General features: G+C 35.4%; 1 protein-coding gene across 3 annotated transcripts in view; it reads left to right on the top strand.

The window, feature by feature from the left end:
* Positions 1-17,710, top strand: part of dgkg (diacylglycerol kinase, gamma) — a 145,144-nt gene that overhangs the window by 67,776 nt on the left and 59,658 nt on the right. For all 3 annotated transcript variants that reach the window (XM_065251459.2, XM_065251458.2, XM_065251460.2), the window contains 3 exons: positions 4,381-4,466; positions 6,850-6,939; positions 13,221-13,381. In XM_065251459.2, coding sequence (XP_065107531.1) covers positions 4,381-4,466; positions 6,850-6,939; positions 13,221-13,381 — 337 coding nt within the window. The remainder of the gene's footprint in view (positions 1-4,380; positions 4,467-6,849; positions 6,940-13,220; positions 13,382-17,710) is intronic.

Here is a 17,710-nt window from a genome sequence, read left to right as displayed (position 1 = left end):
AGACTAAAGCCCTTTTCACACAGAGATTATGGAAAATATACAGAAATTGACTCCGGGATTTGTCCGGGATCGTTTGATTTTTGGTAAATAACACTGTCAATCCCTGATTTCTGTTTTAGTTCAGTTTGTTGACATTTTTCGTTGTGAATGTTGATCTGCGTTTAATTCCCCGTGTTAAAGAGCTGAACCGCGTCTTCACTACAGCATGCCCCTTACGGCATTGTTTCTGCCTGTTATTCACACAGGATGTGTTCTGTAAATGTTATGGCAATGTTAGTAAGACCTCTTTACGGGAGCGATCCCAAAGCATTTACGGGACGTGTTTGTGTTGAAGCCTTTTTGCCAATTTTACAGACATTTTCTGGGACCAAAGTGCTGTGTAAATTGGGTTTAAAGCATCAAAGTTTGAGGGAGATGTATGAAAAAAAACATGTTTTTTTCAAGTAATAACAGGGAATTGCTCAAAAACAGTTTGACATTCTCACTGTTGTTTTGTTCTGGTGTGGCTCCATCTCTTTTTTTTTTTTACATCTGCTTCTACAAACGGGCACTACTGTGAACTAACCTGCAATCGTCTAGTGCAGGAAAGGAACTGCTCACAAATTGGAACTGACTCTGAGAGACCTACAAGACATTAAATATGACTCAAACAGATGCGGCTGAGGTATCCCGCTGAGTAAATATATTCATTCAAGCACTGAATATACTTCTTCTTAGTGTGTCTGTCACGACAAGGCTTCTTTAAGCAAATATATTGCACTAAAACCCCTTCACAGACACATCCTAAATATTTCCTGTAGCTCAGCTTATTAGCAACAGCAAGTGCATGGGTCACAAACCACATAAGAACCAATGAAATTCAAAGTTATTGATGTAAATAAAGCACTCGGATCAGGTTTTTTTGCCTAAATACACAATAGAGCAAACAATAAGCACAAAAAATATCAATAATTTTCTCTTGCAATTATTACAAATATGATTTATTATAATAAGTAGCTTTTACTTACAACATATTTACACAATTTTTGAAAATGCATTGTTAATGCAACACAAAAATTAAACTACAAATTAAACTTAAAGGTATGCATAAAGTGAATTGAAGAACCTCGTTTCAAATGCAATTAAAAGTAAGTAAATGTCACATAATTTTCAAGTGTAATGATCTTAAAATTATCAGTGAAAGTGCAGTGAGGATTACCCATTAGCCCTAGCACCTGAATATTTTAATTATAAATTCAGAAGAATTTAATAATAAGTCTGTAAAACGACTACCATTGTTTTTTAAATATGATTCACATTTGTTGTTGATGTCCTTATCTTGCTTGACCCAGGAACACCAATGGTGCCCTCTCCAAAGAAATGGGTACATGACACCCCTGATTACAGAAATATCATTTGTAATTTTTTTCAGATGGCCTCTTTCATTGTGGTACCTTTTAGGATGAGTTACACATTAACCCACACAAATGCATTAGTACATTTTGTTCAGCATCCTGCAGTTGAGCAACAGTCACTCTCATTCAGGAAAAAGTAGATAGAGACAGACAAAAAAGAGAAACACAGAACAGAGGCTTAGCAATGGTGGTTGTTTGACATGAAAGCAGGTTTTACTCTATTCTACCCCTACCCCCTCCCAATACTACACAATGTTCTGTAGTCACGACTAGAGCTCTACTCATCCTGAAGAGCCCATTCACAGAAAAAGACCAAAGGAGAATAAAGACTGTGTGACATTGCAAATTTCATGGAAAACAATACAATAAAATTAGATATTAAATTCACTTCTTTGAACACTTAACTAATTCATAATCATTTAGATCTTTTTGGGGTATTTACTTGTTTCACAACCATCTACTTTGTTGTTTTCTTTTATACATCAAGAACCATCTTTTAAAAATCCATCTTTTTCTAATGTGATTTGGAGTGTCACTGTCATGGCCATTCAGAAATACCCGTTTAGCAGAATTTCTTAAACTCCACGCCGATTTTTCAGCAAAGTCCTCTAAGTGCACGGTTGATGAATTAGATGAATGACAGCATCGGATTTCATTTGTCGAGCTGCAAGAGTTTTTTACCCAATTAAAAGAGGTTTACTGAATATATTAGGATATTGACTGAACTTTTGAACCTTTTACATTTATTCAGAAAGGAAAGTGAAAGTGAAATGACAGGTTTTGCAGCTGAACTCTTCATTTACTGACTTACAGTGCATTACATGGCACACATATTTTTTAATCGGTATGTGTGCTCCCTGGGTATAAACCCATGACCTTTTGCATTGTTGATGCAATGCTCAACCCACTGAGCTATACAGAAGCTATAGATTTAAAGGCGGGGTGCATGATCTCTGAAAGCAAATGTTGACATTTGAAATCATCTAAACAAACAAGCCCCTACCCCAATAGAATCTGGACCTTCTTATGATAGACCTGCCCCACACATACGCAACCCAGGCAAAGATGTTGGTTAGTAGACATGCCCCTTACTGCTTATTGGCTACAAGTGTGTCTTGGTACTCAGCCGGATCCCCTTTTCCAAAGTGTTTTAAAAAAATCATGCACCCCGCCTTTAATTGAACCCACAACCTTTTCACTGCTTATGCAATGCAAAACTCACTGAGCTGGAAGAACCCATACACTTTGTAATATACAAAGTATGTACATGTGCAATGCATACATCACAGAATGCATGACAATAAGTAGTATTTCTGCAAAGGTTTAGCATGCAGATGAAAGGTATTTTTAAAGCAAGCAAATGAAAATAAATACATTTATATTACTCTTCCTCACTCTTATTGCATTGCATTTTAAAATGACCTTTTGCGTTTAGCTTTCTAGTCTTGTTCAATCTTTATATTTGGTATTGTGGCACTGCTAAAATAGTTGGATGCTTTTTAATCAATGAGTGGTGTTTGTCTCATTTGGAAGTTAGTTTGGATAAAAGCATCTCTTAAATAAATAAATGTAAACACAATTTAGGTTGTTATCAGGATGGTTTAACCACTTACATTCTAAGCTGTGATTATTGTGAATTTCAGATAATATGCAACAAACCTAAGCAAATAGCTAAGATTGAGATTAATTCTTTGTGTCTGTCTGTCTCTTTCTAGCTTTTTGTCATTTTATTGTGAATGAATGACAATCAGGTGGCTAAGTGGATATGAAAAGATGGAGAGATGAAAATAGACTAGAGTGCTTACTTTGCTCATTCAGCACTGAAGAGGCCACTTTTATAGTTTTCTGTGAAAAGTGTGTGTTTTCTCTTGCTTTGTGTCTGTATAAAATTTTAAATGGACCTGGAACATTTTGAAATCAGAGCATTGAGCCAGGCTGATCCAGTGTTTCATGGTGCCTGTTCCACAGTTATTGAAGTTCAGTGGAGTATCCTGTCAGCACTGTGCTGTTGATGTTGTTGATATAGTTTAAGACAAATGCTGTAGACATTAAGCGTTTAAATGTCTGATTCATTTCCATGGCACCACAGAATCTATCCTTCTCTCCTATCCTTTAAGGCTATGTACATACAAAACATTGTTTGAATCCGAATGACTGCATTGTTTGTAGCATTTTTAACTCTTTTCCTGCATACATAAATCATGCTGAATTGTCAGGGCACATGCAGAGAGAATAAACCAAATTAATATTTCACACATTATGTTCAAGATGTGTCCTGAAGGCACCCGTGAGGTGCAGTTCATGCTACAGACCAGCAGAGGGTGGATGTTTTTGTTTTTTGCTGCCTTTGTCCTGTTTTATTTTTCATACATCTCTACCTCCTAATCTCAGCCTAACTTTTCACGGTGTAGGGTTCCCCCCCTCCACAGACAATTCATGACCTTAAACAATCTCTTAGAATTTGAGTTAAACAAAACATATTTAATGATACAATGTAGTGCTGTTGGTTTGTAGACTTCTTGTAGACACAGAAACCCCAGTTTGAGAACCACTGGACTAATGCTTATTATTTATGCAATCAAACAGATCTTTGATTTACTTTAAATAATAAGGTCTGATGCTTAAGCATTAGCAATTCTTTATTTTAAAATACTTGCTGGCACTATCAGAACATTATTGTTTGAGTATTCCTACCAGCTTGACAAAGCAACCTATAGCCCTAACCTGAAGTGTGAGTTTGGGGAGAGACCATCTGCATGGTCAACCAGTGGTAGACAGTGCTCTTAGGGAAAGTTTTAAGGGAAATCAGTTTAAAAATATATCTATTTTTTGTTATTTTATGATGTTAATGATGCAGAAATTGCACACAACAGCTTTAACACAACAATTCTGCGGGATATTCAGCTCAAACTAAATTTCAAACTACTGTTCTCAGTTTGAAATTATTATTTATTTTATTGTTGTCTCATTATTTTATGTCTGTCAGGCTCAACTTTTTTCGGGATGTGCCAGATTTCCGCGTGCTTGCGTGTGGTGGTGACGGAACAGTGGGCTGGATTTTGGACTGTATAGGTGAGTATGCATCTGTTCTTTCAACAGCTGTAATAAGTTATTTAAAACTGCCTAAAGAAAAACACCACAGTTTCTCAATATTTCATATGTTCTTACCTCAACTTAGAAAAAATTAATACATATCTATCTTTTTTCAATGCATGCACTTAATCTTTGTACAGTGCTGCGTAAATATGTTAGCATTTAGCCTAGCCCCATTCATTCCTTAGGATCCAAACAGGGATGAATTTAGAAGCCAGCAAACGTGTCCATGTATTCCCTATTTAATACATGGACACGTTTGGTGGCTTCTTAATTAATCCCTGTTTGGATCCTAAGGAATGAATGGGGCTAGGCTAAATGCTAACACATTCACAACGCGCTGTATAGAGATTAACTGTACGCATTGAAAAAAGATAGGGATGTATTAATTTGTCTAAATTGAGGTAAGAACATAGTAAAAATTTTGAAAAACGGTGGTGTTTTCCTTTAATACACCATCAGACGACTAATACAGCTGTCTGTTCATAGAGAAAGATTTGATCAATATGACTTTAATTTTAATTTTTAAGTGTAAAGTCCCATAATAGTCAATAACTTTATTAGTTAAAGCCCTTTGAGCATCATAATAGCGTGAGCAGCATAGAAGCAGATTCTATGCATCCATACATAATATCTATAACTTCAACTACTGATCCACGCTTTCAGCTGTGTTGATATGATTGGTTACATGTTGTGAGGTTGGAAACCAGGGCGATTTTCTCCAATTTTACGGAGAAAATACTTCGCAATGATGTTGAATGATGAATTTGTCCATGGGTTGTCTTAATATTAAAGCGAGGGGGCGTGGTTTCAGCTCCAACACAGGACAGAGAACGCTGCCTATTTATTTTAACTTATTTTATTTACTTATTTTTTCCAGCATTCAAATTTGATTGGGTGTTTAATAACAAATATTTTTGTGGTGTGACAAACTCGGAACACATTTAATGTCTGACTTTACAGGGATTTTAAGATGTCCTTCAATAATAGACAGGTCTGGCTGTTATTAAATTCCTAATTTAATCGTAAAGTTTTGAAGCCCTTAAAAGATTATACTTCACAGATCATTGTTTCTAGAAACAGCATCGACTTATCTATGACCCTTTTCATTTGAGCAAATGCAAGATGGCAGCGGAGAGATAATGGCCCGCCTTTTCCCCCACTGACAGCCATATTGATGATAATGGATGAGCACTCGAATGGAAACTGTATGGGCGATTCTAAATATCACACTTAAGTGCTGAATCAGTTTGGTCTCCAAACCTTGAAAAACAATTGGAAGATGACGCTTAAACTCAGATCAGAAGTGATTATATTTGGTTCTTTTTCCCTTTATGTCTTATTAAGCCTCCTTTAGTGGAAATGTGACGTTTGGAGGGCATGAGTAAGCACCCTACGATTTTTTTCTCTTAGATTGTTTTCTCATCTCTATGTAAAGCACTTTGAATTACCTCTGTGTATGAAATGTGCTATACAAATAAACTTGCCTTGCCTTGCCTTGCCTAAAATACTGATTTAGGTGCAGCTTTTTCTTTTAGCATCCAAACCTACAGTTGTTTAAAAGCTGCTCTGTGATCGGTTCAGACTTTGACTGGTATAGGAAAATGCCTTCTGCCGACGATTACTCACCGAGCCCTGCAGTTAGGCAGTAAATCACGCCATATGGAGCAGGACTGAAAACAACATCCCCTCAGTCCCTGTGCACACAGCAACAAGCCACACAGGGACCATCAGCACGAGGACAGAAAGATACAGTTCAACATGTCTTCAACAGATGTATTCTGCTGCTTGCCTTTGAAAAAGAAATCTATTTTGAATAGTCAAGATGTTATACAGCATAGCCGTTATGTAAATAGGTGTGGGTTAAAGGAACTTGACAAAGTCCAACTAAAAACACGCTTAAAACACACGCTTAAAAAGGTCTTCAAGATGTCTTTAGGTCAAGGTGGATAGAGAGTTGAATAACTAAAGTACGGTTCCGTATAAATATGTGACTCAGTCTGTGAAACCAAGACTGAAACAAAATGCTTTTACATTATGTGGGATGATTTTATGTAAAACAGTAAACCTTGATATCTTTAATATTGACTGAGTAAAGCCCTGTCAAAGAATTCAATTAAAATGATCAGTGATAGAAATCAAACTTTGATGCTCCTAATCTCATGATTTCAAAGGCAGTAAATAAACCTTAATTTGTTACTTTGGTTGTACATTTGCAATTCCCAAATACACTCCATTGCTTACACAAGCATATAGTCCTGCCCTAACCTTTTAGAGAAATACTTGCTTATAACTGTTACTGTACTGCTAATATAACATTGAGGACGATATTAATAGTTTTATCATTTGTGTTCCGCAACAGATAAGGCCAATTTTGCTCGCCATCCACCTGTTGCAATCCTGCCGCTGGGTACCGGGAACGACCTTGCTCGTTGTCTGCGCTGGGGCGGAGGTGAGAGACATTTTTTTTGTCCAACAAAAGTTCAGATCTAATTACTAAAAGACTTTGAAATGAAACTTAACGAAATTTACTTTGTTTAACCATTTAAGTTAACCTTACATTTTTTTCATAAACCTTTCATTTTTACGGCTTTAATTTCAACATCTGCACACATTTACTGTATAATAATTCACTGGCAGACAATCATCTGAATGCTCTGGTCACATGTTGTTGGACAAAGCTAAAGCACATGACCTAGGATTTGCTAGTCAACATTTGAAATCCTAGAATTTATTTTGACTTCCGGTGTGGCGTCTGAAGCTCCCTTGTTTAGTGGTTAGGCCACTGATCAGGGAGTCAGCCATTTAAAGGGCTGCTCAATAGCAAAATCCTTCCAGTGCACTGGAACTTTCGTTTCCTAGCTGATAAAAGGCAAACACTAATAGCGATAATGTTGATTTGTTGAAATTAAAAATCAGTTGTGTTGTCATTTGTTTTCTCTCTTTCTTTAAGGGGCAGTATTATTATAAAAAGATTCCCGTCTGAAATCAAAAGGGGAGCCAGTTTTCACTTACCTATTTTTTTACATGCTTGCAGAGAATGGTTTACCAAAACTAAGTTACCGTACTTTCTGGACTATAAACCGAACTGGAGTTTAAGCCGAATCATTCAAAAATGCGTCATTAAGACGAAATAAAATATATAAGTCACAGTGGACTATACGTCGCGTTTATTTAGAATATTATTTCACAAAATCCAAGCCGAAGAACAGACATTTAATCTGGAAAGGCAAGTTATTCAATTTAACAATAGCGGACAGATCAGCAGGCTGAATAGATGTCTGTATGTTAAAAGTAATATTATCAAACGAAAACCTATAGCATACAGAACTTACCTGGAAAGTTGAAGAGGCTAAATTAACCGAACAAGCCAACTAGTGTGAAGTTCGCATACTCGCGATTCCACATTACAGATCCCATTAAATTACATAATTACAGAAGCAGCATATAGTGGACTTTTGCAGCTGTAGATGGTAATGTTGTCTCTTACCTCATAAATGTCAAAATTAATTCATACTGACTTACAAGGGCGCACCTGATTGTAAGACGCAGCACCAGCCAAGATATGAAAAAAAAAACGCGGCTTATCTACCGAAAAATACGGTACTACTAGGTTGATATTTTTCACATTTTCTGGGTTTATAAAAGCACTGGGGACCCAATTATAGCACTTAAAGCGTAACTAAACCCCTGGTCAGAGCCTGACTCCGCCCACTGTCAATATTTGAAAAATGCAAGAAAAGTGGGAAGATCCCAACGGAGATATAGGGGACGAACTAAGCTCATACCAAGTGTGTGGTGAGATCGTAACAAGGGCGTGGTGAGCTTGAACCTGCTTACGTCACGAGTCATTTTTTGGACCCAACATCCAATAGGAAAATTCAACTGCAGTAGCCACCGTTCAACCTGAAGAGGGCAGCACTCAGACGTTTTTACACCATATATTGTAGTATTAAAACACTTTGGGCTCTATCTTACACTCGGCGCAATGCGCGACGCAAGTGTCTTTCGCTAGTTTCCACCCTAATTTTCACGTTTAGCGCCGCGTTGTTTAAATAGCAAATGCATTTGCGCCCAAGGGCGTTCTGGTCTGAAAACGAGGTGTGTTCAGGCGCATTGTTGGCGCGTTGCTATTTTGAGGCAACTAAAATAAACTACGCCATTGACCAACAAAAACCTGGTCTAAAGTCTAAAGTCAATGGCGCAATGTGTTTTATGTTATTTAAAGAGCGCATTAGTAAAATGCGCCTATACACGGGAGGACAACGCGGGTTTTCTTATCACAAGGTACATGAATGCGCAGCAGCACAAAAATGCTTTTAAATATGAAAGATTAAAGGATTGAAATGTAAAAGATTATTATTGAGTCTCTTGGACATAAATGAGGACTAATTATGAGACATTAGAAGGCACAAAGAGCTGCTTCACCTGCAGCCTGGTAAGTAAATAAATGCTTTGCTTTGAACAAATGCGTCTGTTTTTAAATGTTTTTTTTAATGATACCTCACGGATTTATGGATGACTCTGTACCTGTGGATATGGTGAGATGAGAAACATTTTTAAGTAATGCTTAAAAAAACTCTTTGCTAAAAAAACCGCTGTCCAAAGTGCTGAAACGTGAGGAGAGCCGTTTGTAAATTCTTTATCTCCTGTTTGTTACAAATAAAGTATTTTTAGAGTACAAACCTTATCTTACATACTTGTAAATTATTTTTTGGTGATATTGGATAGCCATACATTTAAAGCAATTAAAAGCCTGCTTTTTTACTTCCATGACTAAAAGAAAACGGGTTTTAAAGGTTTTAATAAAAAAATAACAATTTCAATACAAGTGAAAAAACAACATAATTATTTAACATTAATCTTAAACTGGGGATCTTCTTCCTCCGCTTAGTTTTTCAGTTTACAAAGTCCGTCATCTAAATAGGGATTAGACATAGCGCCAGAGCAACTGGCTTTTAAAGGGGATGAGAGCTGTGACTCTCATTGGTTTACTGCACGTTACGCCCAAAATACTCCCATTACAATAGGACCTACCCTTTTCGACCATGCGCTCGGCGCAAAAACCATTTTTCCCGTCGTTAAATTAGCAATTCGGACACGCCCATTTAGACGTTGCGCTGTGCGCTTTAGACAATGCGCTTAGATCGTTAAAATAGGGCCCTCTATATCCAAATGTCAAAAAAGTTACTAAAATCAATGAACAGCACTAATAAAGCATCATTCTTACAGATCATTAACTAAAAAAAGTTGGTTTAGGGTTTAGTTACTCTTTAAACATGGAAAAAGTCAGATTTGCATGAAATGTCCCCTTTAAATGTGTGATATTAATAAATAGTGCTCATAGACGGCTTTTGAGATGGTATAGACGGTTTCATCGGACTCACGTGATACACGTCTGGATCCGAACCTTACTTCCGGTTTCGTTTTTTTAATTGTCTGAGTAGTTGCTAAACTGATCTTTTAAACAAATGCCTCTTCGAAAATAACAAATGTTTTGGTTTCCTAGGTAATCTACGTGTTGATGTTTTGCTTGTTATATAAATAAACTACGTTTAAAGAACTTTGTTGTTATTTATTCTTAGCGGAGTTTACCGGAAGTTAGGTGCGGACCGCGACAGCCGCGTGTTTACGTTGTTACTGCTGAAACGGTCTATAGTGTCATATAAAGTGAGTGGAGGCTTGCAGTTTATATTATACATAAAAGCAGTTTCTTAATATTACTGTCTCTGGGTCACAAAATGTAGTTTTAAAATTAGTTTTGGAGAGAATATAAATGTTTAATCTCTAAATCTGCATTTGAATAATAAAGATAGTGCCTATTTCAGAGATGTGAGTTCCAGGAACACCCAGCGGTCAATCAGTGCTTGTTTACCCCACACAGCCTCATCTTGGCCACTCGCCGCTGGCTCTGATGTATCTTTGTCTGATAGTGGTCAAAAGTGAGATTTATTTGTTTTGGTATATCTAACTAACAGTATTTGGTCTCATCAATCTATTATTTATTTGTTTTATTCATATTAAAGGAACAGTATGTAAGAAATTTATATCAAACTGCAAATGGATGTTATATTGTGAACGATTTGCATGGAGATTGCCCTGATCGCGTAACGTTATGCTTTCTCCATAGTAGAATTGCGCTGCGTGCACAATTATTGAAAAACAATATGGATTGAAGATTATTTTATAAAAAATCCGATGGAATAGCAATAGTTCTCATATATAATATGTTTGTGGACAAAAACTGCAAGTGGATGTAATATTGTGAACGTTTGGCATGGAGCAGCGCAAGTCTAGAGTTACTATGGATGTGCTCTTTCATAATAAAGGTATGATGTCATTTTATGAATGAACATTTCAGATATGACCTCGTTGCATTAAATGTATTATTAATTTTGCTAGAGCATTTATTTCATGAAACAGCACTTCGAAATGACATCTAAGCCCTTTGTAATGATATATGACATGACAAGTTTAATACCCTTCTTCATCAATATGATACATTGTAAACGTAATAGTTTGTAAACAAAGACTCGTCGGGCCGCCAGCGTGGCCCGGTCGGCTTAAAAGGTTTAAAAGAAAGTAAAACTTAATGTGTAGGACTCGTCACTTGCCATTGGAAGCTTCTTGTAGCAACCAGGACATTCCTGTTGGATTCTGCAGCCTTTACTATCTGGCAACCTCGAGTCAGGGGGAAGGGAATGGGATACACTGCTCTACAGTAATTTAAAAAGTGATTGCAGTACCATTTTTGGCCACCATCCTACATACGGTTCCTTTAAGTGTCTTTGTTGTTACTGTATTGACAGATGTAAAACTTACATATTTACTGTATAGCCTAAATGAAATAGTTTTTCTATTTAATCTTTTAACGCTGTAGCACAGCAATGTCGTTTTTACTGGACTTTTTTCACCTAATTAAGTGTTTTTCATATTGTACTTTAACCAGTTAAGTCAGAGAGATGTAGTTTCTGCGTATTGGAAGTGTCCCAAATTCTCCCAATGTATAGTGAGCCAGTTTCCCTACAAGTGCCTGAACCCGTGTACATGATATAAGTACTGATTGAGACACGCTTCATTACAGATTCTTGTGTAAACTTCACCTGTATTCAGCACAGTTATAGGCATTTTTAATCAACAAGCCTGCATGGAATCTGTGCTATTGAGCGATGAATCATTCATCAACTTTATTTGCCCTTGAATACTTATCAGATGTTTTACCTCATTTGATAGATTTAACTTCTAATAGGAGCTTAGTATTTTTTGATTATTTTTCACATTTGACCATGTTTAAATCCATATTACTATGGGTCTTTCCCTACAATCTGTGCAAAAATGCATCACATTCCTGGTTTCGTCCAGACCTGCTCATCAAAAATAAATGCACTATGACTTTAATTTATAGAATAAGTTTATGACACCTCACATCTCCACAAAAGAAGGTGAACCTGATGCTCTGTTTTATTCCAGCATGATTATGTTTTTAATTACATATGTGGGTTTATACAGTAGGTTATGATGGAGTGATATGCATCAGTAATCTTGCTTGCGTGTGCTTGTAAGCCAGGTGTGCAAAGCCTTGTGGAGGCTGCTGAATTAATTACTTTACCCTCATATCACTGTTTCCTCTGTCTACATGTTTGTGGTTTTTGTGAGTGTAAAGTTTTGCTTCAATGTACTTAATAGTTTCATATGGATGCTAGACTGGTGAATGCTTATCTTTGCACGTGAGGGATGATTGGTTTTGATTTACACGTGTATCACCTGTGTGCAGTTGTAGAGGCGGCGTGTGAACATAACTATATGTAACGTACGGCTGTTTGTCATCACACATGTGCCTTTTCTCCTTCGGTTGCCAGGCAGGAGTCAATATCGCCACCTGATCCACAGTATGATGTCCCTCATTAAAAAATGGTACCTTTGTGATTGTGATGTAACATGCAGGATCTGTACCCTGCCTTGAACTAGGAAATAATTGGAGTTCATCCACCCCATGGATCCTCTATATGGCACAAAGAACTTATCATGTCATGTGGATGGGTTGCCAGGCATTGACAAAATCCTCACAGGTCACTGCTTAGTGCTACAATAAATCAATTGAATCTATCTCTTATATCTTTCCTTTAAAAAATAAATGGTTGAAAAATTGCCCGTCATTTACTGACTCACATGTCATTCCAAATAAATGTTTTCATCAAAGCTTGATACATTTGAATGAATGTACTAGTTTCATACAGTTACAATTGGACTGGAGATTCAAAAAGAATGCAAAACCTTAAAAGTGTATAAAAAGTGCTTCATACCACAGACTGTATTCTAAGTCTTGTAAAGTTATCCGATAACTTTATGTGAGGAATAGAGATGAGGTCATAAGTACTCAAAAGCTCGGAAATTACATCAAGAACTGATCGTAAAATAATTTTTTACAAGTCATACGGACCACTTCAATGTGCACGTATGCCACTTTGCAACACATTTGTACAACATTTTATTTTTTGAGATGTTTTTTCAACTACATAAACCTGTGAATTGTAATAATGTGCTTTATTTTCTGTCATAAGCAAAATAGAAGATACTCAACGTGCTCTTTTTCATCTTTTCTTTACATTAAAACTTATATACAGTACTTTTTAAGTTATATATGCATTTTGCTTGTAAGAGCATAAACTTTTACTTTGTAATTCCCTCTGTACATTATTTATTGTGTGTACAATTTTCTGTTTTGGTTTGCAGGCTATGAAGGAGGAAATCTGGTGAAGTTCCTCAGGGATATCGAGCACAGCACCGAGGTGCTGCTCGACCGCTGGAACATCGACATCGTTCCCGACGATAAAGAGGAGAAGGGTGACCCTGTGCCCTACAGCATAGTCAACAACTATTTCTCCATCGGAGTGGTGAGAATCATACTAGACGTTAACGTGAATGCTTATGGCTCACACAGGCTTGACATTATCGTATTAGAAGCCCATGAAAGTCAGATGAGTTAAGTTATTGTTGTATACAAGAAGCTGCAAAAGTTTTACAAGATGCAAATGCTAATACATCACAACTCCCCCGTCTTTCTTTCTTTTCTCCTTCATTCATTAGTCAACATCTCTTGCTCTTTCCCTTCTCTATATTTATACCCAATTTTTCTTTAAAGTAATTTGTGATTAATTAAACGTTGTTTTCTGATGTAGCAATTGGATTAATTATAATTGTCAGAGGAACAATGACACGTTGAAACTTTCCTGATATGATTTAATACGTCTGAAAGGGTTTCATGCCTGTGACTTGATTTATTACTGCTAAGTATTCTCCTTCTCACGCACAGTTGCTTAGCAACCCTCTACTGTTCAAATGTTATGTCCCATGCTGTTGTTATAAGCACACATTTATTATGAGAGCACTTAAATGTCAAATCAATATTTTATTATTATATTTTTTTAATCGGAAGAACGTTTGTCTTTCACAAATAGCATCTATTTTTACCATTTATTGGGAAAAGAAAAAATGTATTAAATATGAACAAATTATCTTGGTAATAATAGGATGGATGGATTGATAGTGTCTAGTGCTGTTGGATTTAATTGTGCATTATTAGTTAGTGGAAGTTAATATTCATAAAGTAAAGACTTTTGCATCATTTACATTGCTGAATTAAACGCTCATTGGGTCATACAACTTTGAACTTCTATTCTGTTGCTGGCACAAGGCCCAGGTGAGTCTCGGTGAGCACATCTCCCTCCCCTTGTTTAGCTAATGATTAATTTTTGTTCTGTTTTTAGAACGGGCGCTATAAATAGTACATCTGCTTTCATTTCTGAAAAATGTCCCGCATTTTATTATAATCCGACTGATCCCAGGTGTGTTGGGTGATTGCTGCTTCATCTCTATGTGCCAGGTAGTCCACATTTAGAATGGCCAGAAATAGCGGTCCGATCTGAAAGGGCCATCTGACCCGGTTGAAATGGTGTGCAGAGCGGCAGGAGGCACACAAGAAGTATTAGACGAGGTGGCGTGAAAAAGTAGGAAGGAATGTGCCACTTTTGGGCCGTTATGTAACTCGGCTTAGCATCCAACTGTTTTCAGTATGGGCTGTGTTTTCATCAGCCAACTGCACAGACTGTATAAATGTTATTGGTATGCTGCTGTAAAATTGAGAAAGTGTTGAATTGTGCGTGTGATACAAAATTAACATTCTGATTCTTTGGGAAATTGTCTTTGGCGGCTGCTTATAGTAACTTTAATTAGTAAATGTTACATAATGCTTAAATGCCCCTTTCTTTCTGTGTTTTTGACGCTTTGATTGTGTTTACAGTGCACAATATAACATGTGTTCATGTTTCACATGTAAAAAAACGCGGTATTTTCACACAATTTACGTGCTGATGTCTTCCTTGTTCTATGAAGTTCCTCTTTCAAAAATACGTAACGAGTTCTGATTGAGTAGTTTGTTTAGTGTGTTGTGATTCGATAGCAGCTTAGCTTGCCATTAGCTTAGCTGGCGATTGACGTGTTCCTATGGGTGGAGGTTAGTCAAAAAACTGTTCTAGTGACGTCATTAAAGCAGGAAGTAGAGGGCTGTAGTCCAAACCGGCCGTTCGCTGTAGGCTTTGAAAGGCAAATTTTGTTCAATTAAATATATCACCTGGCAGTGAACTTTCAGCTTTATCATTTTACAGGTATTTTTTATGCTATTATAGCAACATTACATACTAATTAGGGTTTAAAAAAATGGGATTAGAAAGAACGTGACCTTATAGTCACTTATATATAATATAGTAATATATAATTATAATATATAATTATAGTTTTTTTATTATTAATAATAATTATTACGGATTTTAAGAAAAGTTTTTTTTCTATTAAGATATTTTGTACATTTCCTACTGTCAATATATAAAAATGTATTATTAGAAATATGTGTTGCTAAGGACTTCATTTGGACAGTTTTAAAAGATGATATATATAGACTCTATATATTGCGTCCTCAGATTCCAGACTATTTATTTATTCAGCTTTCAGATTAGGTAAAACATTCAGTTTAAAAATAAATTGACCATTGTGAATGGTTTTGTGGTCCAGGGTAGGGATGCTAAACAATTAATCGTGATTAATCGTTAGCAGAATAAAAGTTTTTATCACATATGTGTGTAAACTGTGTATAATAAATATGTATATATATAAATATGAACACATTAATGTATAATTTTAAGAAAAAAAATGTATATATTAAGTATTTATTTTTATATATAATATAAATTATACATAAATATACAAATGTATATACACATGTAAACATTTCTAAAACATATACATGCATGTGTGTACATTTATTTATACAAAGTTATTATACACAGTTCACAAACATATGTGATGTAAACAAAAACTTTTATTCTGCTAGTCCAGGGTCACATATCTATAAATATTTAAGTTAAAGATTAAAACTTAAGTTAGAATTTAAAAAAAAGGTAAAATTTAAGTTAAAGATTAAAACATTTCTGACTATTTTGTACAGTGATCTTTAGCATTATATGGAAACATTTTACTTAAAGTTATATGACCTAAAGTGTCAAATCTTTTCTTTGTAACATTAAAATTAAATAGTATCTTCTAAATAAAAACAGTGTGATGTAAAGTTTTGTTTTAAAGTAAACAAAATTACAAAAAGCATTATGTTGGCCTGTCTGAAGATGACACTGTTGGTGGTTTAAAGAGTCTGAGTGCTGACTGTGAATGGACAATGGCCAATACTGTGAATGTGTCTTGTGATGTGGATTGACTGAGCCATGTGGGTCATTGCATAGCTTGGCACTGGTGTTTCTTCTCACAAGACATCAACATTTTTTACAACAAAAGACTCCTTAGACTTTTTATTTATAGGTAGAATTGTGTAAAGAAAAATATATTTGTAAATATTTAAGATTAATATGCAAAATCAACCATTTATACCCTCATTTCAAAATCTGCCAACCAGACCAAAGTATCAGCTTTGACTCACCCAATGGCATGGAGTTTGGGGGTTTAACACTTTAAAAAATATTTTTTTGAAACCAGATTGTTTATTTGAGAATAAGTACAATAAAAAGGTTTTAACCAAGACATTAAAAAAATGCATTTCTTTACAAATATATAATTAATAAAACAGCATTTAATCCACAAACTCAAACTTTTAGCTATTTATCCAAGTTCCTTCACTGTCATTACATTGTATAACATGTAAACTTTACATTTATCCAAAAAAACAAAAAACATTTGTTTCTGAATGTGTAATAGTTTAATTGATAGTTCAGGAACTTAAATATCAATTGTTCATCCAAGTAACTTTATTTTTATTATATGTACAACATGAAAAATTTACATTTCTCCAAAAAAACAAAAACACATCTATTGTTGAATTTATCATATTTTAATTGACGTGAAATGGACAATTTATAGTCATTAAATGAATTCCAATGGGGTTAAGGCACCAATTTCACTTATTTATCCAAGTTTTTTCATTATCATTAAATTTTACAACCTGGAGATTTTACATTTATCCAAAAAAGCAACAAAAAAAATAGTGTAATTGAACAATGATTGGCCATGAGAATTTTTTTTGTGCAGAAATGTTCTTATTTTCCCTGTGGTGACATATATCCGAGTGAAACGGCTTCTGAAATTAAAAAGGTAGGGCGGGACTTAAAATTTTTCCCATTGAGAATTGATTGGATCGTTTGGAAGTTGGGTCATGTTGCTAATTGCTAATCCCTGCGATCATTTCCTGGACCTGCCCACCTGCCATACCATATGACCGAATGTACGGAGAGAACATTTTGAGGAGGGGAGGAGATTTGCGTTTTTGATTAAAGATTATGAGGGCACATGAATTTAAAAAAAATAATAAAGCTCACAAATATATATATATATATATATATATATATATATATATATATATACCACAATATTCCCCCCAAAATACAGTTTTTCATTCTAATTTAATTTCGAATTTAAAAATCAGTCCCCTGTGGTGAAAATTAAGTTTTTATTATCGTTTATTGTTGATGTCTATGTGGTGTTTTTAAATTCATCACTCATCACCATGTATTTTCTCCATTATGAAGAGCCTGTATGCGCGTCTGTTATTAAATAAATCTAATAATGATCTAATCAGCATGCAAAACCTAATTACAGGATTATTAGTGCTTCTGTTGCTTAGCTGGATCTAATGTGTGTCTGTAGCTAGTAAAGCATGACACTTG

The sequence above is a fragment of the Paramisgurnus dabryanus genome, chromosome 15 (genome assembly GCF_030506205.2).
Source record: "Paramisgurnus dabryanus chromosome 15, PD_genome_1.1, whole genome shotgun sequence".
NCBI classification, from domain to species: Eukaryota; Metazoa; Chordata; class Actinopteri; order Cypriniformes; family Cobitidae; genus Paramisgurnus; species Paramisgurnus dabryanus.
This window is presented reverse-complemented; position numbering and strand designations above follow the sequence as displayed.